Raw genomic sequence first — 25,640 nt, forward strand, 5'->3', positions numbered from 1 at the left:
AGCAAAAGTGAAGAAGGGCGGTTGGGTTTAATTTTTATCGTGGCCAGAAGGAGTGTGATAGTTCTCATGTGTGGGATTTACATGGTTTTAGCTTCCCACTGACGCCCAAGGAGGCAATGGCTGGGCTTTCTTACTGACTTATCCAGCTGTGGGGCAAAAGGGAGAGGGAGGTGTGGGGCTTTAAGGCAATGAGCACTCAAACATCAAAATAGAATATTTTTCTTTATTATAGCCTCAGTGCAAAAATTCCTCACTGTCTGTGCAAAAACTAGTTCAAAGTCGTTCGTAGACCTCGAGATATGACCTGAAGCTAGAAAATAACTTGAAGAAAATATAAGACAAAATCTTTTTGACCTTGGATCAGGCAAAGATTTTTTTTTAATCACCAAAAAATTAGATACCAAAAGCATGATCCATAAATGAATAAATTGATAAATTCGACTTCATGAAAATTAAGAACTTCTGCTGTTTGAAACAGTGTTATGAGAGTAAAAAGACAAGTCACAGACTGGGAGTTAATATTCCCCTATCACATATCTGACAAAAGTCTTGTATGCAGAATATATAAAGAACTCACAATATTCAGTAGTAAGTGAAAAATCTAATAAAAATTTGACAAAAGATTTAAGTAGAAGCACAGGTAGATCAGCTCGGTGCTTTGTGACCAACTGGAGGGGTGGGATAGGGAGGGTGGGAGGGAGGGAGACGCAAGAGGGAAGGGATATGGGAACAGATGTATATGTATAACTGATTCACTTTGTTACAAAGCAGAAACTAATACACCATTGTGAAGCAATTATGCTACAATAAAGTTGTAAAAAAAAAGATTTAAGTAGAAACTTTACCAAAAAGACCTATGGACAGCAAATAAATATACCAGAAGATATTAAACATCATTAGTAATTGCAGAATTGCAAATTAAAACCACACTGAAATACCAGTATACACTTAAGTGAGAAAATTAATTGAGACATTAAGAAGAATGAAGGAAAAAAGGAAAAATAACAACAATACCAAATGCTGATAAGAATGTGGAGCAGTTGGAGCTTTCATCCATTGCTGATGGCAGTGCAAATGATATAGTGACTTTAACATTTGGCAGTTCTTTATAAAGGTAAACATATGCTTACCATACAACCCAGCATCCCTACTCCTGAATTTACCTAGTGAAATGAGAATTTGTTGATTTCTTTTTTTAAAACAGCTTTATTGAGATACAATTCACACACCATACAATTTACCTCTTAAAGTGCTTTTAATACATGCACAGAGTTGGTGTAACCATCATAACAATTTTAGTACTTTTTTTTTATCACTCCAAAAAGAAACATCAGATCTGTTAGCAATCACTCTCCTCCCCCTCCCCCAGCCCTAGGCAACCACTAATGTACTTTTTATGTCTGTAGATTTTTTCACTTAACATAATGTTTTTGAGGTTCATTTGCGTTATAGCATGTATCAGTACTTCATTTCTTTTTATGACCAAATAACATTCCATTGTATGAATATATCATATTTTATTTATTCATCATTTGATGCACATTTGGGTTGCTTCCACCTTTTTGGCTACTATTAATAATGCTGCTATGAACATTCATATACAAATATTTCTGTGGATATGTGCTTTCATTTGTTTCGGGTATAGACTTAGGAGTGGAATTGTTGGGTCATATGGTAACTCCATGTTTTTAGGAACTGAAAAACTGTTTTCCAAAGTAGCTACATCATTTTACATTCCCATCAGCAGTGCATGAATGTTCCAGTTTCTTCACATCCTTGTCAACACTTATTTTCTTTTTTACTATAGCTATACTAGGGGCTGTGAAGTGATATCTCATTGTGGTATTTGATTTGCATTTCCATAGTGACTAATGATGTTGAGTGTTTTTTCATGTACTTATTGGCCATTTGTATCTTCTTTGGAGAAATGTCTCTTCAAATCCTTTTCCCATTTAAAAAATGGAGTATTTTAAATTATTTTTACTGTTGGGTTCTAAGAGTTCTGTATATATTCTGGGTATTAAACTTTTGTTAGAGATATGATTTATAATTTTTTTCCCATTCTGTGGGTTGTCTTTTCACTTTCCTGAAGAACAAAAGTTTTAAATTTTGATGAAGTCCAATTTAATTTTTTCCTTGGCTTCTTGTGCTTTAGGTGTTATATCTAAGAAATTGTTGTCTAGGTGTTATGTCTAATTGCCTAATCAAGGTTATGAATCTTTACACCTCTTTTTTTCCTAAGAGGTTTATAGTGTTAAATTTCAAAATAATCTTTGCTATATTTTGAGTTAATTTTAGGGTCAATTTAAAGTTTTCTTAAGTTTATTCCCAGGTAATTAACATATTTGTTGCTGTTGCAAATGAGATAATTTTTCTGTTGCTTCCTGTGATTGGTTCTTGTTTGTATGAAAAGGTCCTTTTCTAAAGGGAATGCTCTTTCTTTCTAAATGATAATTTTTCAAGTAGTATCGCTTGCTTTAAAAATTCAGTCTTTAATGAAGTTTCATTGAAAGCTATGCTTTTGGAATAGTTTGCTTCACCACATATTCCTTACTTAAGCTTAAAAAATCTAAAATGTATATTGTTCGAGATTTTATTTTCCACTTGTATCCTAAGGGTGGCGAAGACACTACAGTTGCCTTTTCAGGACTTCCTCTGAAAATCAAAAATAGATGCAATTTGTTTTGGAGCAAAAGGGATTGATGGTGGTATTATGCCAACTAGTAGAGGTGTGGTTGATCATTTGGATTTTGCTATCTCTGTCTGTGATTTGAATTTGTCTCTTCACTTCACTGCTACTTTGACTTCATTTTTTAGCTCTCTTATTTATTTATAGAAATACAAATTTTCTATTAAAAATGTTTATTAAAATGCAGAAGTTGAGCAAAGAGAATTGACTGTGATCCCAACTCGCAGATAGTTGTTAACATTTTTTGAGTTCTTTTAATTACTATATAAAGTTTTAAACTTTTTATGTATATATCCAATTATATTCTTTAAACTTAGAAATTAGGCTTTAAACTTTCCCTTATTTATGTTTAGCACTCTCCAAATTAGAAACAAACCTAGTTTTAAGAGTTTAAGTCTCTATCCGTGGTGGCACAGTGGTTAAGAATCCACCTGCCAATGCAGGGGACACCAGTTCGAGCCCTGGTCTGGGAAGATCCCACATGCTGTGGAGCAACTAAGCCTGACCACCACAACTACTGAGCCTGCACTCTAGAGCCCGCAAGCAACTACTGAGCCCGCGTGCCACAACTACAGAAGCCCGTGCGCCTAGAGCGTGTGCTCTGCAACAAGAGAAGCCACCGCAATGAGAAGCCCACGCACCGCAACGAAGAGTAGCCCCCACGTGCGGTGACTAGAGAAAGCCCGCGCGCAGCGACGAAGACCCAGTGCAGCCAAAAATAATAAATACATTGAAATAAAACAGTTTAAGTCTCTAAAGAATAGCTGCTTTTTATATTACTGCTGTTTTTTAATATTCTAACCAATATTTATTGATATTCATGTTATGAAATACATAGTTTCATTAATATAACCAGTTTATACAACCAAGAGAAAATACTGCAAATTATTCAAATGAGAAATGTATAGACTATGTTAATATTTGGAAATACCAGCATTTATAAGCAACAAGGAAAACGTGTATAATTTAATGTTTACTTCTTTTCCTTCTTCCCTTCCACTGCCTCTGTCCACTTTCTTCTCCCACTCAAATTCCTAAATTATAAAAACTGTGCATTTGTTTGCTAGTAGATTGGGCTGCTTGGTCCTTCTCACTGCCTTAGCCCAGGGTTGAGGTTGCCTGGGCTTCCCACAACTCTCCAAGTCTTTTCTTTTTCCACGTCCCTTGAGACACCCTTGGCAACATATCCAGCTATTCTTGAGCTCTTGCCCCACATTCAAAAGTAACATGTCAGGCATCATCCAAGGCACTTTCATCTGAAGTACTGCTTTTTTTTTTTTTTTTTTTTGGCCGCGTTGCACAGCATGCGGAATCTTAGTTCCCTGACCAGGGATCAAACCCGTGCCCCCTGTAGTGGAAGCACAGAGTCTTAACCTCTGGACCACCAGGGAAGTCCCTGCTGATTTTTTATTACTGGCTGGTGGTCAAGTTTGGCCTCATATTTGATACCTTACCTTTTTGCTTATTCTGCTTCCAGTTAAAGGGACCACCAAATAAAAGTGGACATTATTGATGAATTTTACTAAATTGCAGGACTCTTAGTATCACTTATGGTAATTTTTTTTTCTACCCCAGGAACAAGAATCCTGAACTTTTTTATCCTGTATTGGGAAATGTATGCATTACTAACTAAAGTGTTTGAAATAGTTGAGAGGTATACTATACAGTTTAAAATATACAGTTTAAAAGTCAGTGAAGAAGGGCACCATTTTAGTTATAAATAAGATTCATTTCTTTCTCAAATCTTCCCCTCAGCCTACATTTATTTTTAAAATGTTTCTGGTTTAGGGGAACTTGACTTTCCTAGTTGAAACAGAAACTTTAAACATTGAGTTTAACTTCAATTGTGAATCCAATTTAAATCTTTTTTTATAAATGGATTAAAACCATATTTATTCTTAAACTTTGTATCTCAGATTAGAGGTAGCATGTATTGGACCTCCAAAATTAAGAAAAACATTTAAAAGATAATTGAAAAATATCGCTTTCTGGTGCTAGGGAATAGAGAGGGGTAAATATATGAGAATTATTTACCTTGTTATTTAGTTTGCCTCTAAAAATATTAACAACAAGGTTGATGAGAGAAACTATATTAATTAGGACTCTGGCTTAAACAGAAATCCAACTCATACTAGCCCATAATGGAATTTATTTAAGTATTGTGGGGATAGGGAGTTGTCTTAACAACAGAGGTCAGGAGTGTGATTAAACTTCAAGAATGACTGGAACATGAGAATGCTTTTTTCTTTCTCTTGTCTGTCTTCTCTGCGTTATTTGCTTCATTTTAAAACCTTTCCAGATAAGCTTCATTCCTTGGTCCCTAACTTCTCCTGAGCTTTATTTATAAAATAGTTGAGGCATTCAAAGGGTGCCTGCCACTTCTTTCTCAGTTTCATTTTTAAATTTTCCAGCAAAGAACTTTGAATGGCTACTTAGTCAGGGAGAAGTATCATGCTATATAACATGACTGGTAAAACTATGGGGATGAATTAAAGATAGACTGGGGGAGTAAAAAAATGGTAGAAGGGGGCAGTTTCCAGAAGAAAGAGTAGGGGTGGTTGAGGTGCCATATAGGGAAAAACGGGTATGTGTTTTTGAAATGATCTTATCTTCAGATTACTTCTGACAGGGAAGACTTTGAACTTTGGAAGAACCTCCAAAAGAAAGCCTATGTAGTACTTTCAGTTAAGAGCAATATCTTGATTTAGAGGTTCTTTTCAACTAAATCCTGAACTGTTTTTCCACTGGAATGATGCCAAAGACTGGGTTCACTGCTCAGTTACAGAAAGTTGTGGCAAAGAGGCTAGTATGATTTCTGAGGGTTTTTGTTATTGTTGTTGTTTTTAATAACAACTCTTTATTTATTTATTTATTTTTGGCTGCGTTGCGTCTTCATTGCTGCACGCTGGCTTTCTCTAGTTGCGGCGAGCGGGGGCTACTCTTCATTGCAGTGCACAGCTTCTTACTGTGGTGGCTTCTCTTGTTGTGGAGCATGGGCTCTAGGTGCACGGGCTTCAGTAGTTGCAGCACACAGGTTCAGTAGTTGTGGCTCGCGGGCTCTAGAGCACAGGCTCAGTAGTTGTGGCGCATGGGCTTAGTTGCTCCGTGACATGTGGGATCTTCCCAGACCAGGGATCGAACCCGTGTCCCCTGCATTGGCAGGCAGATTCTCAACCACTGCGCCACCAGGGAAGCCCTGATTTCTGAGTTTTTGATCAAAAGTTTGCTAATACCATTAAAGCACTCGTCCATCGTATTTTAAGTGTGTACTAGAGATGCATCTCACTCTCTTTGGGAGCAGAAGTATGACTAGAATTCATAGAGTTAAAACAAATGGCAATTTACAGAGGGATAATAGGGAAGAACAGAAACATAACTAGTTCTATTAGTAATCACTCTTAGTTGTCTTGGAAAATTCATCCTGCTTATATGGTAGAGACATGCTGTCTTGATGTATATACTACATTGCAGTGGCCTGAATTAGAAGCCTGAATGTGTGTTGGTCTTTTGTGTTGACCAAAAACTGTCAGAAAGATTAAAGTCTAACACAGATGTCAGGAAAACCAACAGTTGAATATGGAATTTGTATGAGGAAAAATAAACTTAAAGCTGGAGCCCTCTAAAAAGGTTTGGAACAGTTGTGGAAGGTGTGGAGAGACTGACTGTTAGAAGGAGCCCTGTGGAAAATTTTTTGTGTCAGAGAAAGTTTAGATTAGAATAACAAGCATTTTTTAGTCCACCTTATTAATTTTTGAGTGATTTGTCTAGGAAAGACAAACTTTTAAATGTTGCAACTTTTCTCTTGGAAGGAAAAAGTTAGACCAAAAGGCTAATAGAATTATTTGCCAGATGCCCTGTTCTAGTAATCCACTGAATAACTTGAACATACAGTTCAGTGAATCCTGATAACTCAAAGTCGTAAACATTTAGAATGTAGCAGAACTGTTTTAAAATCTGTTCCCAGGTTTGATTGATCTGTGAGTATGTGGGACTGGACTTTCCTGGAAGAGAAGGACTGTAGGAAAGTTTTAGATAAATAGTACACTTTGCAATTTATTTTTTTCCAGGTCTACCTGAGAATATGTTTCCCAGGTTGTTGTTGTTGTTTCCTTACAGTTTTAAAAATATTACATTCATGTATATCAAACATTACATGTAATATACATGTGTTATAAAAATTAGATAAAAAACACTTATGAACCTACCATCTAACCAAGAACCAAAATATTATCAGTAATTTATCCATACTGTTTTAGCACTAAATTTTTTATCAGTATAAATTTGTCTTTGTATCTTTGACTCTTCTTTGGCTTTGTTTTCTTTCCCCTTTCCTCCCCTCTCTCCCTTTCTTTCATCAGGTCCTCTCAGGGATCTGAGATTTACCTTTCTTTTAAAGGAGATTGCATCCTCTTTAACCCATTTAAATTCTCTTTCAAGCTTGTTTGAGGGTTTAGAAAGAAGGTGTCTTACTTTTTTTTTAATTAATTTTTATTGGAGTATAGTTGCTTTACAGTGTTGTGTTAGCTTCTACTGCACAGTATATCTTACTATTTTTAATAAAACCCTAATGTCTTTTGGGATGCTTTACTCTTAGTTGCATATAATGATTTGCTTTGCAAGCTGGTAACTGAATGAAGGTGGTAATAAATGGAAGTGAGGACATCATAAGTAAAGAAACCATTATGTTTTAAAAACCTGTGATTGATAAAGATGTGCTTGCCTATTAACATGTCACTTAAGGTTTCTGAAAGAATGTGGATTAGACATAGTATTAAAACAGATTAGAGGAAGCATTCCCTAGATTAATTAGAAATTCAGTGACAAGTTCCAAAAAATAAGTTGAAGTAAAATGTATTTTAAAGGCAGAGAGCGCCTTTTATGTGATTTCAAGGGATGGTTGTATCCTGTGGTTCTCAAAGTGTGGTTCCCAGAGCAGTAGCAGCAGCAGCATCACCTGAGAACTTGCATAAATGATCTAGGTACCTCAACCTTTAGGTGATCTGATACAGCTAAAGTTTAGAACCACTGCTATATAGGCTACCTTCATTTTTATTAACCAGCTTACGTTGGCATGGTAATTTGGAGTAATGCTGTGAGGGTCTGAACTTTCTATTGCAAGTGACAGAAATCCATCATGAACTAGTTTAAGAAAAAGGGAATCTACAGGCTCCCTTAGCTGAGTTGGAAGATTATTGGGATAGCTTACAGATTCAAAGCAGTAATTGTAATAATCAGGACTGTGGAGCTTGTAAAGCTGTTTGTCTCTGCATAACTTTGTCCTGTTTATAGATTAGGTTACTATCTATCCTTGTCAAGTGGGAAAGATGGTCACAGGCAGCTCCAGATTCACATCCTCTGAACTTAGCAATTCAGAAAGAGCTGCTTTTTACCATTTCACAAGCCCACTCCTCAACTGTTAGGTTCGTGGGAATGAGAGTCCATGACTGCCTTAGCCTGGGTCATATGTCTATTTCTGGGAGGAAGGAGAATAGAAAAGTATGCTACTCTGACAATGTACAGTAGTTCACTACTTGATATCTGGGTTGCTTTCAAATAAGCTTAACAATCTTTGAAGCAGAGAAATCTAGAGGTTTATAGAGTTAGAAAATGGGACATGCTCAAACGTGTTAGCCACTTTATTGTGTTAGAGTGTAGTTAAGCACTTCATTAAAGGCTTATAGTGCCATAATATGGAAGTTGATGTTTTAGGTTTATTATTTTGTATAGTTAATTTTTGTCATTATAAAAGTAAATATAATTCGAGAAATGCAAATCAAAACTACAGTGAGGTACCACCTCACACCGGTCAGAATGGCCATCATTAAAATGTCTACAGGGCTTCCCTTGTGGCACAGTGGTTAAGAATCTGCCTGCTAATGCAGGGGACACGGGTTCGAGCCCTGATCTGGGAAGATCTCACATGTCACGGAGCAACTAAGCCCGTGCGCCACAACTACTGAGCCTGCGCTCTAAAGCCTGTGAGCCACAACTACTGAGCCCACGTGCCACAACTACTGAAGCCCGCGTACCTAGAGACTGTGCTCTGCAGCAAGAGAAGCCACCGTGGTGAGAAGCCCATCCACCACAACAAAGAGTAACCCCCACTCGCCACAACTAGAAAAAGCCTGCATGCAGCAACAAAGACCCAACGTAGCCAAAAATAAATAAAAAGCAAATACATTTTTTTAAAAAAAGGTCTACAAATAACAGATGCTGGAGAGGGTGTGGAGAAAAGGGAACCCTCCTACACTGTTGGTGGGAATGTAAGTTGGTGCAGCTACTATGGAGAACAGTGTGGAGGTTCCTCAGAAAATTAAAAATATTGTAGAATTACCATATGATCCAGCAGTCCCACTCCTGGGCATATACCTGGACAAAACTATAATTAAAAAAGATACATGCACCCCTGTGTTCATAGCAGCACTCTTCACAATAGCTAAGACATGGAAACAACCTAAATGTCCATCAACAGATGAATGGATAAAGAAGATTGGTACATATATACAATGGAATACTACTCAGCCATAAAAAAGAAAGAAATAGGACTCCCCTGGTGGCTCAGTGGTTAAGAATCTGCCTGCCAATTCAGGGGACACGGGTTAGAGCCCTGGTCCGGGAAGATCCCACATGCCGTGGAGCAACCAAGCCCTTGCGCCACAACTACTGAGCCTGCACTTTAGAGCCCATGAGCCACAACTACTGAGCCCACATGCCTAGAGCCCATGCTCTGCAACAAGAGAAGCCACCACAATGAGAAGCCCATGCACTGTGACAAAGAATAGCCCCCGCTCGCCGCCACTAGAGAAAGCCCGCACACAGCAACGAAGACCCAGTGCAGCCAAAAAGAAAGGAAAGAAGGGAGGGAGGAAGGAATGAATTTCTGCTTAAAGAAAAAAAAAAAAACAACAACAACAAAATAATGCCACTGCAGCAACAAGTATGCAACTAGGGATTATCATACTAAGTGAAGTGAAGTCAAAAAGAGAAAGACAAATACCATATGATGTCACTTATATGTGGAATCTAAAATATGACACAAATGAGCCTATCTACAAAACAGAACACAGACATAGCAGACTTGTGGTTGCCAAGGGGTAGGGGGCTGGGAGAGGGAAGGACTGGGAGTTTGGGATTAGCAGATGTAAACTATTATATATAGGATGGATAAACAACAAAGTCCTACTGTATAGCATAGGGAACTATATTCAGTATTCTGTAATACACCATAATGGAAAAGAATATCACAGAGAGTCTACATACAAGTGAGTCACTTTGCTGTACAGCAGAGATTGGCACAACATTGTAAATCAACTATACTTCAATAAAAAAAATAACCTATTATATGATGAGAAAAAAATAAACATGGAGTATAAAAGTAAATATACCCTATGACATCTGGAAAATGCAGAGAAATAGGAAAAAATCACCTAATGTTCTGCTCTCCAGAGACAACTACATTTTGGTGAATTTCCTCTGCATGTTTTCTTGCATAGTTACGATCACATTATAATGTTAATTTTTTTTGAATTTTATTTTAGTTATTTTTTTATACATCAGGTTCTTATTAGTCATCCATTTTATACACATCAGTGTATACATGTCAATCCCATTCTCCCAATTCATCACACCACCACCACCACCCTTGCCACTTTCCTCCCTTGGTGTCCATACGTTTGTTCTCTACATCTGTGTCTCAGTTTCTGCCCTGCAAACCGGTTCATCTGTACCATTTTTCTAGGTTCCACATATATGCGTTAATATGCGATATTTGTTTTTCTCTTTCTGACTCACTTCACTCTGTATGACAATCTCTAGATGCATCCATGTCTCTACAAATGACCCAATTTCGTTTTCCTTTTTATGGCTGAGTAATATTCCATTGTGTATATGTACCACATCTTCTTTATCAATTCGTCTGTCTGTGGGCATTTAGGTTGCTTCCATGACCTGGCTATTGTAAATAGTGCTGCAGTGAACATTGAGGTGCATGTGTCTTTTTGAATTATGGTTTTCTCTGGGTATATGCCCAGTAGTGGGATTGCTGGGTCATATGGTAATTCTATTTTTAGTTTTTTAAGAACCTCCATACTGTTCTCCATAGTGCCTGTATCAATTTACATTCCCACCAACTGTGCAAGAGGGTTCCCTTTTCTCCACACCCTCTCCAACATTTGTTGTTTGTAGATTTTCTGATGATGCCCATTCTAACTGGTGTGAGGTGGTTGCTTATTGTAGTTTTGATTTGCATTTCTCTAATAATTAGTGATGTTGAGCAGCTTTTCATGTGCTTCTCGGCCATCTGTATGTCCTCTTTGGAGAAATGTCTATTTAGGTCTTCTGCCCATTTTTTGATTGGGTTGTTTGTTTTTTTAATATTGAGCTGCATGAGCTGTTTATATATTTTGGAGATTAATACTTTGTCTGTTGATTCATTTGCAAATATTTTCTCCCATTCTGAGGGTCATCTTGTCATCTTGTTTGTAGTTTCCTTTGCTTTGCAAAGCTTTTAAGTTTCATTAGGTCCCATTTGTTTATTTTTGTTTTTATTTCCATTACTCTAGGAGGTGAATCAAAAAAGATCTTGCTGTGGTTTATGTCAAAGAGTGTTCTTCCTATGTTTTCCTCTAAGAGTTTTATGGTGTCCAGTCTTCATTTAGGTCTCTAATCCATTTTGAGTTTATTTTTGTGTATGGTGTTAGGGAGTGTTCTAATTTCATTCTTTTCCATGTAGCTGTCCAGTTTTCCCAGCACGACTTATTGAAGAGACTGTCTTTTCTCTATTGTATATCCTTGCCTCCTTTGTCATAGATTAGTTGACCATAGGTGTCTGGGTTTACCTCTGGGCTTTCTATCCTGTTCCATTGATCTATGTTTCTGTTTTTGTGCCAGTACCATATTGTCTTGATTACTGTAGCTTTGTAGTATAGTTTAAAGTCAGAGAGTCTGATTTCTCCAGCTCTGTTTTTTTCCCTCAAGACTGCTTTGGCTATTCGGGGTCTTTTGTGTCTCCATACAAATTTTAGGATTTTTTGTTCTAGTTCTGTAAAAAATGCCATTGGTAATTTGATAGGGATTGTATTGAATCTGTAGATTGTTTTGGGTAGTATAGTCATTTTCACAATATTGATTCTTCCAATCCAAGAACATGGTATGTCTCTCTATATGTTGGTATAATCTTTAATTTCTTTCATCAGTGTCTTATAGTTTTCTGCATACAGGTCTTTTGTCTCTCTAGGTAGGTTTATTCCTAGGTATTTTATTCTTTTTGTTGCAACAGTAAATGGGAGTGTTTCCTTAATTTCTCTTTCAGATTTTTCATCATTTGTGTATAGGAATGTAAGAGATTTCTGTGCATTAATTTTGTATCCTGCAACTTTACCAAATTCATTGATTAGCTCTAGTAGTTTTCTGGTGGCATCTTTAGGATTCTCTATGTATAGTATCATGTCATCTGCAAACAGTGACAGTTTTACTTCTTTTCCAATTTGTATTCCTTTCATTTCTTTTTCTTCTCTGATTGTTGTGGCTAGGACTTCCAAAACTATGTTGAATAATAGTGGCGAGAGTGGACATCCCTGTCTTGTTCCTGATCTTAGAGGAAATGCTTTCAGTTTTTCACCATTGAGAATGATGTTTGCTGTGGGTTTGTCGTATATGGCCTTTATTATGTTGAGGTAGGTTCCCTCTATACCCACTTTCTGGAAAGTTCTTATCATATATGGGTGTTGAATTTTGTCAAAAGCGTTTTCTGCATCTATTGAGACAATCATATGGTTTTTCTTCTTCAATTTGTTAATATGGTGTATTGCATTGATTGATTTGCATATATTGAAGAATACTTGCATCCCTGGGATAAATCCCACTTGATCATGGTGTAGGATCCTTTTAATGTGTTGTTGGATTCTGTTTGCTAGTATTTTGTTGAGGATTTTTGTATCTATATTCATCAGTGATATTAGTCTGTAATTTTCTTTTTTTGTAGTATCTTTGTCTGGTTTTGGTATCGGGGTGATGGTGGCCTCATAGAATGAGTTTGGGAGTGTTCCTTCCTCTGCAATTTTTTGGAAGAGTTTGAGAAGGATGGATGTTAGCTCTTCTCTAAATGTGTGATAGAATTCACCTGTGAAGCCATCTGGTCCTGGACTTTAGTTTGTTGGAAGATTTTTAATCACAGTTTCAGTTTCATTACTTGTGATTGGTCTGTTCATATTTTCTATTTCTTCCTGGTTCAGTCTTGGAAGGTTATACCTTTCTAAGAATTTGTCTATTTCTTCCAGCTTGTCCCTATTATTGGCATAGAGTTGCTTGTAGTAGTCTCTTAGGATGCTGTATATTTCTGTGGTGTCCATTGTAACTTCTCTTTTTTCATTTCTAATTTTATTGATTTGAGTCCTCTCCCTCTTTTTCTTGATGAGTGTGGCTAATGGTTTATCAATTTTGTTTATATTCTCAAAGAACCAATTTTAGTTTTATTGACCTGTGCTATTGTTTTCTTTGTTTCTATTTCATTTCTTTCTGTTCTGATCTTTATGATTTCTTTTCCTTCTGCTAAGTTTGGGTTTTGTTTGTTCTTCTTTCTCTAGTTCCTTTAGGTGTAAGATTAGATTGTTTATATGAGATTTTTCTTGTTTCTTGAGGTAGGTTTGTATAGCTATAAACTTCCCTCTTAGAACTGCTTTTGCTGCATCCTGTAGGTTTTGGATTGTCATGTTTTCATTATCATTTGTCTCTGGGTATTTTTTGATTTCCTCTTTGATTTCTTCAGTGATCTCTTGGTTATTTAGTAATGTATTGTTTAGCCTCCATGTGTTTGTGTTTTTTATATTTTTTTCCCTGTAATTGATTTCTAATCTCATAGTGTTCTGGTCAGAAAAGATACTTGATATGATTTCAATTTTCTTAAATTTACTGAGGCTTGATCTGTGACTCAAGATGTGATCTATCCTGGAGAATGTTCCATGCGCACTTGAGAAGAAAGTGTAATCTGCTGTTTTTGGATGGAATGTCCTATAAATATCAGTTAAATCTATCTGGTCTATTGTGTCATTCAAAGCTTCTGTTTCCTTATTTATTTTCTGTTTGGATGATCTGTCCATTGGTTTAAGTGAGGTGTTAAAGTCTCCCACTGTTATTGTGTTACTGTCGATTTCCTCTTTTATAGCTGTTAGCAGTTGCCTTATGTATTGAGGTGCTCCTATGTTGGGTGCATATATATTTATAATTGTTATTTCTTCTTCTTGGATTGATCCCTTGATCATTATGTAGTGTCCTTCCTTGTCTCTTGTAACATTCTTTATTTTAAGGTCTATTTTATCTTATATGAGTATTGCTACTCCAGCTTTCTTTTGATTTCCATTTGCATGGAATATCTTTTTCTATCCCCTCACTTTCAGACTGAATGTGTCCCTAGGTCTGAAGTGGGTCTCTTGTAGACAGCATATATATGGGTCTTGTTTTTGTATCTATTCAGCCAGCCTGTGTCTTTTGGTTGGAGCATTTAATCCATTCATGTTTAAGATAATTATCGATATGTATGTTTCTATTACCATTTTCCTAATTGTTTTGGGTTTGTTTTTGTAGGTCCTTTTCTTCTCTTGTGATTCCCATTTAGAGAAATTCCTTTAGCATTTGTTGTAGAGCTGGTTTGGTGGTGCTGAATTCTCTTAGCTTTTGCTTGTCTGTAAAGCTTTTGATTTCTCCATCGAATCTGAATGAGATCCTTGCCGGGTAGAGTAATCTTGGTTGTAGGTTCTTCCCTTTCAGCACTTTAAGTATATCATGCCACTCCCTTCTGGCTTGTAGAGTTTCTGCTGAGAAATCAGCTGTTAACCTTATGGGAGTTCCCTTGTATGTTATTTGTCATTTTTCCCTTGCTGCTTTTAGTAATATTTCTTCGTCTTTAATTTTTGTCAATTTGATTACTATGTGTCTTGGCGTGTTTCTCCTCGGATTTATCCTATATGGGACTCTCTGTACTTCCTGGACTTGGTTGGCTACATCCTTTCCCACGTTAGGGAAGTTTTTGACTATAATCTCTTCAAATATTTTCTCGGGTCCTTTCTCTCTCTCCTCCTTCTGGGACCCCTATAATGCGAATGTTGTTGCATTTAATGTTGTCCCAGAGGTCTCTTAGGCTGTCTTAATTTCTTTTCATTCTTTTTTCTTTATTCTGTTCCATGGCAGTGAATTCCACCATTCTGTCTTCTAGATCACTTATCCATTTTTCTGCCCCAGTTATTCTGCTCTTGATTCCTTCTAGTGTATTTTTCATTTCAGTTATTGTATTGTTCATCTCTGTTTGTTTGTTCTTTAATTCTTCTAGGTCTTTGTTAAACATTTCTTGTATCTTCTCGATCTTTGCCTACATTTTTTTCCTGAGGTCCTGGATCATCTTCACTATCATTATTCTGAATTCTTTTCCTGGACGGTTGCCTATTTCCACTTCATTTAGTTGTTTTTCTGCGGTGTTATCTTGTTCCTTCATCTGGTACATAGCCCTCTGCCTTTTCATCTTGTCTATCTTTCTGTGAATGTGGTTTTTGTTCCACAGGCTGCAGGATTGTAGTTCTTGCTTCTACTGTCTGCCCTGTAATGTTAATTTTTTTCTTTTTCGTGTTTTTTTTTTTTTTTTTTTTGGCTGCGTTGGGTCTTCAGTGCTGTGTGTGGGCTTTCTCTAGTTGTGGCATGCGGGGCCTACCCTTCGTTGTGGTGCGTGAGCTTCTCATTGCGGTGGCTTCTCTTGTTGCTGAGCATGGGCTCTGTGCACGCGGGCTTCAGTAGTTGCAACAAGCGGGCCCTAGAGTGCGCGGGCTTCAGTAGTTGTGGCTTGCAGGCTCTAGAGCGCAGGCTCAGTAGTTGTGGCACACGGGCTTAGTTGTTCTGCAGCTGGGATCTTCCCAGCCCAGAGATTGAACCCCGTGTCCCCTGTATTGGCAGGTGGATTCTCAACCAGTGTATCACCAGGGAAGTCCCTCTTTGTTTTTGTTTTTGTTTTTTTTTTGGCGGTATGTGGGCCTCTCACTGTTGTGGCCTCTCCCACTGTGGAGCACAGGCTCCAGACGTGCAGACTCAGCAGCCATGGCTCATGGGCCTAGCTGCTCCGCAGCATGTGGGATCTTCCCGGACCAGGGCACGAACCCGTGTCCCCTGCATCGGCAGGCGGACTCTCAACCACTGTGCCACTAGGGAAGCCCTCCTCTTTGTTTTGATTAGTATTTATTTATAACTTTCTGTCAGAGTGTAGTAGAAACAATCTCATTCAATACAGATTCCAGCAGGGTTGTATGATGTTTATTTTTTTTCAGTTCATTTTTTTACAGCAAAATTGTGAGGATGGTACAGAGATGTCCCATGTACTCCCTGCCCCCACACATGCATATTCCCTCACCAGAATGGCATGTTTGTTAAAATTGATGAATCTACATTGACGCATCGTAATTGCCTGAAGTCCATAGTTTAACATTACCCCTTTACTCTTGGTGTTGTAAATTCTATGAATTTGAACTAATGTATAATGACACGTATTCATCGTTATGATATTGTAGAATATTTTCACTGCCCTAAAATTCCTCTATGCTCCATCTGTTCATCTGCCCTCCTTCCATCAACCACTGATCTTTTTACTCTCTTCATAGTTTTATTTCTTCCAGAGTGTCATATAGTTGGAATCATGCAGTGTATAGTAGCCTTTTCAGATTGACTTCTTTCACTTAGTAATACACATTTGTTTCCTCCATGTTTTTTTTAATGGCTTGTTAGCTCATTTCTTTTTAGCATTGAATAATATTCTGTTGTCTAGATGTATCACAGTGTATCCGTTCACCTACTAAAGGAAATCTTGGTTGCTTCCAAGTTTTGGCTATTATAAATAAAGCTGCTATAAATATACATGTGCAGGGTTTTGTGGGGACATAAATTTTCAACTCCATTGGGTAAATACTAAGGAGCATGATTGCTGGATCATATCATAAGAGTATGTTTAAATTTTTAAGAAATGCCAAACTGTCTTCCAAAGTGGCTGTACCATTTGGTGATCCCACCAGCAATGAATGAGAGTTGATGTTAATTTTTAAATCTTGTTTTTCATTTAAATTTACAAGTGAGGAATATGTTCACTTTAAGTTTCTTGACATATAACACTATCATTAGATATTTTAAATTAAGTTGTTAAATTTGTTTAATTGTTCATTTGATATGCAAAAACTAGCTATCTTATTTCAATTTTTTGTGTCCTTGAATACCAATGAGTGAGTTTCTGTTTTTGTTTTTTGGGGGTTTAGTTAACTATAGTTCCTCTTTGTGGCTTTCTGGGTTCTTAATCCACTTATCTACTAACATCTTAGTAGTTTTCTTACTGATTTGTAGGAGTTCCTTAAATGAGCTCTGTTTTCTTTAGTTTCCTAGTTTGTAGTTAATTTTTTAAAAACATACATAAACCTAAATTATTTTGTGTATTTAATTCTATCTGGCTTTTGATAGGTTGTCTTATCATTTTTAAGTTAAAAAATTCTTCTCTCCTTTCAGAGATCCAGTAACTTTTCCTTTTGTTGTTTTTTTTGTTGTTGTTGATTATAACTCTTTATTCCATCTAGAATAAAGCAGTTTTCAAGCTTCTTTTTTGTAATTTCTGTAGGCTAATGGCTCTTGATTCATTGTGAGGTTTAAGGATGATAAAAGATGACAGAAACTTTAGGGACAATATATATTTTAGCAGTGAAAAAAATGGTAAGCTCTTATCTGACAAATGTAAACTTTCTCATCAGAGTTGAACGTTTAGACAACATTTCTGATTAGCCTTCTGTTAGTACAGCAAAAGCATTTGTATTTGCTGGAAATAACATTTATTTATGAAGAAATTATGGCAGAAGTCTGTTTAAACAGTGTCTAAACTGTTCAGACAGCCCAGGATTTTGAAAAAGTCTTGTGCTTTGGCAGGAACCCAGGAGAGGAAGTGTCTGCATCTGCTGCATGCTAGAAGCCTTCCCAAAGAGTTACTGTAAAGCAGCCAAGAGAACAGTGTATTTCACTACTGTGTGGTTCTGGAAGTAACTGGAAGTTTGCAGACTTGAGGGAGGAGACTTAGGAGTACTTCCAGGATGTCAGTGTCAGTTTCTGTGGTGACCTATTTTTTTTTTTTTTTTTTTTTTGCGATACACAGGCCTCTCACTGTTGTGGCCTCTCCCTTGCAGAGCACAGGCTCCGGACGCGCAGGCTCAGCGGCCATGGCTCACGGGCCCAGCCGCTCCACGGCATGTGGGATCCTCCCGGACTGGGGCACAAACCCATGTCCCCTGCATCGGCAGGCGGGTTCCCAACTACTGCACCACCATGGAAGCCCGACCTATTTTTATTGATTCAAGTTAAGGGAAAGTGTTTTGTGTGTGTATGTGTGTAATAGGGATTTTTCCAATGTGGACTTGAACCTGTTGCTTTAGGAGAAGTCACTTGGGAAGAGTCAGAGGTGCCTGTACAAAAGAGGAATTGGGTGACAAGTCAGAATAACCAATGGATGTCTGTTACTGGGGCAAATGGTACTGCACTTGTAATTTATTTTCCTGTAAGGTAGTAAAGGAGAAGGACTTAAAGTCCATGTATGTTGTGGAGAAGGAGCAAGAGAAGAGTGCTAACAGGGCTTTTGGGAAAGCAGCGTAAAAATCTTTCTGCTGGTTGATAATCTGCATCTGCCATGAAGAATCCATTCCAGAAAAGACAGCACTACGGGGGACAAAGCAAAAAAGACAGAAGGGCTTTGCTGCCAGGTTTTAGAAAAAAATGCCACAACTTTGTACTGGGCTAAGGATTTTTTTCATAGAACACAGTAGATAAGAGCAAAAGCTCAGCATTGGGCCCTTTGAGAGGAATTGCTAGCTTAAATCGACAGGGTTGGTTGGTATTCTTTTTTTTAACTCTGTACAACTTTAAAAAAATAAAACAGCTTTATTGAGATATAATTCATATACCACACTGTTCACCCATGTTCATGCTTGCGTAGTTTTTAGTACTTTCACAGTGTTCTTCAACAATTGATCACTACCGTATATTTTAGAACGTTTTCATCACCCCAGTATCTGCAACTTTTAATTGAACTTATTTTAAAATTTAAGGCCACTGTAGGGAAAAGATGGAACAAGTTAGCAATTTAGAGGATTAATCAAAAGCTCTGAAACCTTTTTTCCCTTTAAGCATATTCTAACGTTTTATTTTATTTTATTTTAAATTTATTTATTTATTTTTGGCTGAGTTGGGTCTTTGTTGCTGTGCGCAAGCTTTCTCTGGTTGTGGCGAGCGGGGGCTACTCTTCGTTGCAGTGTGTGGGCTTCTCACTGCGGTGGCTTCTCTTGTTGCGGAGCATGGGCTCTAGGCGTGTGAGCTTCAGTAGTTGTGGCTCATGGGCTCTAGAGCACAGGCTCAGTAGTTGTGGTGCACGGGCTTAGTTGCTCTGCGGCATGTGGGATCTTCCTGGACCAGGGCTCAAACCCATGTCCCCTGCATTGGCAGGCGGATTCTTAACCACTGCGCCACCAGGGAAGTCCTCCTTTTTTAAAATAATGGCCATATTTCTCTTGTAGGTGTGCGATCCTGTAAAAGTAAGCCTCTGAAGATGATCTGGTGTATTTTAGTTGTAGGGTTTCTACTTCCCCAGTCTTTGGCTGATCCAGGCTTTTTTACTTCAATTGGTAAGTCTTAATTATTTTTTGTTGTTTTTGCATTTAAAAATTTCCATTTTTTAGTGTTTTTAGATCAGTAAAAACAAATACATTGTGTTCCCAGAGACTGAAACATTACTTCAGTCCCTACCCCTCTAAAAGTCTCTCTTGTTTTTAAATTCAGTTTTTTTCTTTAGATTATTTTCTCTGATTACAAAAGGAATACATTTTCAGATTAGAAATTTATGAAAATTTAGAAAAGCATGCCAAAGAAAATTCTCTGGTAATGAGTCTACCCAGCAAATCATTTAATGTATATACTTAGTCTTTTATGTTTTCCTATATGCATACTTCATATGTCTTAAAAGAGAAGTTTTCTGTCATCCTGTTGACCAGTTCTACCCTCACATGATCGTGGAGCTAAATAAAACCCAAACAAGTATTATAGTTATGAAACCTAATTTTGGTATGGAGATAATTTTTTTTTTTTTTTTTTTTTTTTTTTGCTATACGCGGGCCTCTCACTGTTGTGGCCTCCCCCATTGCGGAGCACAGGCTCCGGACGCACAGGCCCAGCGGCCATGGCTCACGGGCCCAGCCTCTCCGCGGCATGTGGGATCCTCCCAGACCGGGGCACGAACCCGTATCCCCTGCATCGGCAGGCGGACTCTCAACCACTGCGCCACCAGGGAGGCCCCTGAAACCTAATTTTGGGATGTAAAATGATGAGTTCTGTTTTCTCCTTATGAATATCTAAATACGGATATTTGAATTGCAGTTGAGAAGTATACTTTTTATTAGTGTGATCTTTGTTTATTGAATAAAAATTTAGTTCTAAGTAGTCTCAAAACCACAAAAAGGTGAGAGGGGAGGTAGGGAAGAAGAAACATTGATCCTTGGAAAGTAAGGTTTTGAAATTAAAAAATAAATTTTTAGATGAAAGACAATTTGTCGATATGGTCCAAGCTTGCAGAATTAAGTAGCTTGAAAATTTGAATTGGAACACATGATTAGAAGAGTTTTCGGCTTTATTTTTATTTATCTGGTTTTAAAAAAAGGAAAAAAAGAAAAAAAAAATGATGCTCTCTCCAACATATCTGATTCATGCCAGGTAAGTCCTCTCAGAATGAAGTGTTCTCAATGATTCTTAAATTATTCGAAAATACTTGTTTTGACCAGTATGGGTATTTGATTACTTTCTTCCCTTTTTCTCCTTCTAGGTCAGATGACTGATTTGATCCGTACTGAAAAAGATCTGGTGACTTCCCTGAAAGACTATATTAAGGCAGAAGAGGACAAATTAGAACAAATAAAAAAGTAAGCAAAGTGTTTACTTATTATGACTCTGATTCCACCTTCATGTTTTCTTCGTAGAGCTAAAACATTCTTTGAGTGAAAATGAAAGCCCTCTGTCAGTCTTAAAAGGCCAGTTGAGATGGCTAAAGTAGGAGCACAGAAAACAGAAGTTTGGCCCAGGCTAAGACTTCACTTGAAGAATATGGATTGAGATAAGAATATAAATGGGTATGGGTCATTGACTGACAATTTTTTTCAATGGTTGCTAATATCTTCTATCCGCTTCTAACCTCCCTAATCAAGCCACCTTCTGGAGCAATTTTGCACTGCTATTTATCCTTCAGTCCTATGGTTCCATTCTAGAGATTACAGTGATAAGTATAGTATTATTTAATTGATATAGTTTTTCCTTAAATGCTAATTTATTTATTTAAATTGATTGATTGACTGATTGATTGATTTATGGCTGCATTGGGTCTTTGTTGCTGTGTGCGGGCTTTCTCTTGTAGCGGCGAGTGGGAACTACTGTTCGTTGCATGCGTGGGCTTCTCATTGCAGTGGCTTCTCTTGTTGCAGAGCACAGGCTCTAGGCGTGTGGGCTTCAGTAGCTGTGGCACGTGGGCTCAGTAGTTGTGGCTTGCGGGCTCTAGAGTGCAGGCTCAGTAGTTGTGGGGCACGGGCTTAGTTGCTCTGCGGCATGTGGAAATCTTCCCAGACCAGGGCTCGAACCCATGTACCCTGCTTTGGCAGGCGGATTCTTAACCAATGCGCCACCAGGGAAGTCCCCTAATTTATTTTTAATTGACTCAGGTTCATATTTAATTCTGACTTGAGAGTTCCTAGCCTTTGTTTAGTGAGTAGTTAAGTATTCAGTTTTTTTGTTTTAAAATACAGTTTCTAGATACTGAATATAAAATTAAGCTGTAAGTTTGATTTAAATGAACATGTAACTGAAATTGGATTGGGCTGATTACTTTGTAATAATCAATTATTTGGCTTTAAGGACCTGTAGGGAAATGAATTTTTAGATTCTTACTAGAGGGATCCAATCACAACTTTTACTAAGATAGGTTATGTTTACAGTAACCATTTGGGAGAAACAAAACTAAAAGGTCTTGTAGTTATATTTTGATGTTGCCAAGTTAGATTTTATCTGTAAGAGAATCTTGCTTTTTAAAAATCCTTTGTAGTTTTACTTTTAAAAGGATTTTAAGTATAGTTTTAACTCAAAGCCCTCTAATCTTTTTTGAGTGCTTTACTAGTCTTCTTCCTCATTGAATGTGTATATACTTTATGTAGATTGCACTTATGTCTTACATTTTTAGATGGGCAGAGAAGTTAGATCAGTTAACCAGCACAGCAACAAAAGATCCAGAAGGATTTGTTGGACACCCTGTAAATGCATTTAAGTTAATGAAACGTCTGAACACTGAGTGGAGTGAGTTGGAGAATCTGGTCCTTAAGGATATGTCAGATGGTAAGTCAGATGGTAAGACTAATGAGCCAAAAAAAAAGTAAGGCTTTTTTGCTACCACCTGTAGACATGCCAGAAGAAGTGATAAATTCAGTTTCCAGAACATCAGGGTTCAGCCTTGTAACTGAATTATTGCTGAGATCTGTTTTTGACTAGAGTTAATTTAGTCTACATCCTGAATTCTTGATTTTAAAAAAAAGATGAATAAAAACTGGAAATAAAGAAAGATAAAACTTTATTGTTAAAATGTAATTTCTGCTCTTCATTTAACATGGTCCTTTTTGCTTTGAAATCTAAAAAAGTGAATCAATTATTTGGCATACAGCTTCATCTCTGAGGGTAATTGTTTTCATTTTAGGATTACCTTCAGATTTAAAAAATTTTATGGGTAAGTCTTTATCTTCTAATCAATTTTTAATGTACTAGGAGTGATACTAATAAGGAAAAATGTTAGCTGTGTTTTACATAGTACTTTGAAACTTAGGATTGTTTTGCTTAACATAGACAATAAATTTAAAAATTGAGGCTGCAAACAGTAATAATGAATGTCTTTCTAATTGAAACAATAAAATTGTAGTTGGAGTACTGAGATATTTTAGATATTTTAGTAACAGACATGGAAAACTAAGGCTGGAGTTTAATGAAGTAGAGGTATTATGCTTTAGTACGTAGTGTTTATTTGTTGAATGATTGAAGGTGGCAAAAAAAAGAGAGACAGAGAACTGAGCCAACTGTGTAGATAAAGCACTCCAAGGGTGCTTTCAAGTATTTGTGAGCAGTAAACTATTATGCATAGGACAGGAAACCTTGAAAAGAAAAATTAAGGCAAGCACTTGTGAATACTTCTTTGAGATGAGAAGGAAATAGTACCTGTGCTTACTTGTTGTCATATAACACCATGAGAACATTTTTAAGGTCATATATGTATGCGTTTGTATACATATATACATATGCACACATTTATTTATTTATTTATTTATTTAAAAAAAATCTCAAGTATGAACTAAGTTTTTTTATAAAGTAAACCTTAAGACTTAGGTGTTTCAATCTGTGGCAGTCATCCCATAATGCTATAGTAGATATACATTTTTTCTTTTTATTAGAGAGGATTTAAGTAACTTCATAGATTTTGTTTTGGGGCATAAAAACGTTCCAGTCTTCTGTAAAACTTGCTTGTAAAATTCCATGTGGATATTGTGACTAGGAGTTGGTCTTAAAACTAATGCTTAATATGGACTTAGGCCTCTTCCAGCTAGTTGTCCATTTGTACATTTCAATTAACATAAAAATGCCTGGCCTTTTGATGATCAAAGTACGCATAGTTGATTATAAGTAAATGAGAATGGAGGGAAGTTTCGTACCTAACTTTGATTTGCAAATGATGACACATGTTATTAAAATTTTAAATCACTTTTTGTTTTTGTTGTATTGATTTCTTAAGGAGTATTTAGCATCTCTTCTCCTTAGGAGTTATATAGTTATCAGTAATTAGTTTCTTAGTTTTATTTTTGCTGTATTTTATGTAAAACCTTTTAAAATTAATATTAGGATTTATAGAGTGCAAACCTTGATTGATTAACACTATATTTAATAATTAAACAGATCTAAATATATTTTAATAAACTAGCTTACCTGATACTCTTAAATATATAATAAATGTCTCTTCCTTCTCCTTAAAGAATTCCATCAAACTTTATATATTTACACATTTATGTGATATGTGGCACATGGAAGAAGCAAACATAACTTTGAGCATACATTTTACTTACTGTTATCTGAAAGTATAATTGGTTGCCAATGAACATCGTTTTCAAATCTTTAAATGTTCACTTTTCAAGCTTAGTGGAGGCTGTGTTGTGTAATTAAAAACTCTATTATGTTAGTTGATCTTTAGCTATTAATACAGATATAATTTATGCAATGACCTCAGATTACTTAAGCAACATTAAAAATGGTTTGGGAAGATGAACAACTTAGAGGTATGTCAAGTCTCATTCAGTGTATTTAATTTTTTCTTGTTACACATGGTATGGTGGAAAATTGTAATAAAATAGATTTTGAAAAATCCTTTTAAGACTCTATATTGGAAATTGGAAGTCTGTGAGGTTCTAAAGTCTTTTTTCTTCCAACTTTATTGAGACATAATTGACATACAGTACTGTATAAAGTGTACAGCACAATGATTTCACTTACACACATCATGGAATGATTATCACAGTAAATTTAGTGATCATCCATCACCTCATATAGATACAAAATTAAAAAAATAGAAAAAAATGCTTTTCCTTGTGATGAGAACTCTTAGGATGTACTCTCTTAACGACCTTCATATATAACATACAGCAGTGTTAATTATTTTTATTGTGTTGTACATTACATCCCTATTACTTACTTATCTTATAACTGGAACTTTGTACCTTTTGACAGCCTTCCTCCAGTTACCCTGCACACCCACTTCCTGCCTCTGATAACCATAAATCTGATATCTTTTTGTATGAGTTTGTTTTTGAAATATAATTGACCTGCAACACTATGTTAGTTCCTGTTATACAAAATATTGATCCTATATTTCTATATATTTCAAAATGATCACCGTGATAAGTCTAGTTCTGATATGTCATCACTATACAAAGATATTACATAGTTATTGACTATATTTCCCACACTGTACATTTCATACCCGTGTCTAGACTCTTTTCTTTTTCCCCCTATTTTAAGGTTTTATCTCTAACCTAACCATTCAGAGACAATACTTCCCTAATGATGAAGATCAGGTTGGGGCAGCCAAAGCTCTGTTGCGTCTCCAGGATACCTACAATTTGGATACAGATACCATCTCAAAGGGTAATCTTCCAGGTAGGAATTATTGTGGTCTATAAAAATCCTATCACCTGGTTTCTCCGTTCAGTCCATTAGGACAATGTTAATATAAAAAGACTTCCGTATTTTAAGATTTTTAACTTCAGTTTGTTTCACAGCCTTTGAGGACAAAACAACCCTTTGTCTAGGACTGAATAGTTGTGGATAAGCTGCTAGCTTGTTACTGTGAAAGCTTATAATTATAGGGACTAACTTAAGTAGGCAATTTTAGCATGTAAGAAAAACAACCAGTTTTCCAAATATCTTTCTTTTTTTTTTTTTTTTTTTTTGGTGGTATGCGGGCCTCTCACTGTTGTGGCCTCTCCCGTTGCGGAGCACAGGCTCCGGACGCGCAGGCTCAGCGGCCATGGCTCACGGGCCCAGCCACTCCGCGGCAGTGGGATCCTCCCGGACTGGGGCAGGAACCCATGTCCCCTGCATCGGCAGGCAGACTCTCAACCACTGCGCCACCAGGGAAGCCCTAAATGTCTTTCTTTAGCATACCCAGTATTTGTGTGTTAAGTTATAAGGAAATTGATAATCAAAGTTTATATATTCAATAATTTAAAACCAAGACATGTTGAATATGTACTGATTTTTAGTGTTCTACAGTGTGAAGCATCCTACTTTCTGACCTATTTTTGGCAAAACCCTCTTTTTTAAAGTTACAGCTGAT

The 25,640-nt window shown here is 36.7% G+C and overlaps 1 protein-coding gene across 3 annotated transcripts in view; it reads left to right on the forward strand.

The window, feature by feature from the left end:
* Positions 1-25,640, forward strand: part of P4HA1 (prolyl 4-hydroxylase subunit alpha 1) — an 84,829-nt gene that overhangs the window by 6,933 nt on the left and 52,256 nt on the right. For all 3 annotated transcript variants that reach the window (XM_060112249.1, XM_060112238.1, XM_060112257.1), the window contains exons 2-5: positions 19,258-19,365; positions 20,556-20,652; positions 21,957-22,108; positions 24,824-24,961. In XM_060112249.1, the coding sequence (XP_059968232.1) occupies positions 19,290-19,365; positions 20,556-20,652; positions 21,957-22,108; positions 24,824-24,961 (463 nt within the window). In that variant the 5' untranslated portion in view covers positions 19,258-19,289. The remainder of the gene's footprint in view (positions 1-19,257; positions 19,366-20,555; positions 20,653-21,956; positions 22,109-24,823; positions 24,962-25,640) is intronic.

The sequence above is a fragment of the Mesoplodon densirostris genome, chromosome 1 (genome assembly GCF_025265405.1).
Source record: "Mesoplodon densirostris isolate mMesDen1 chromosome 1, mMesDen1 primary haplotype, whole genome shotgun sequence".
Lineage (NCBI taxonomy): Eukaryota > Metazoa > Chordata > Mammalia > Artiodactyla > Ziphiidae > Mesoplodon > Mesoplodon densirostris.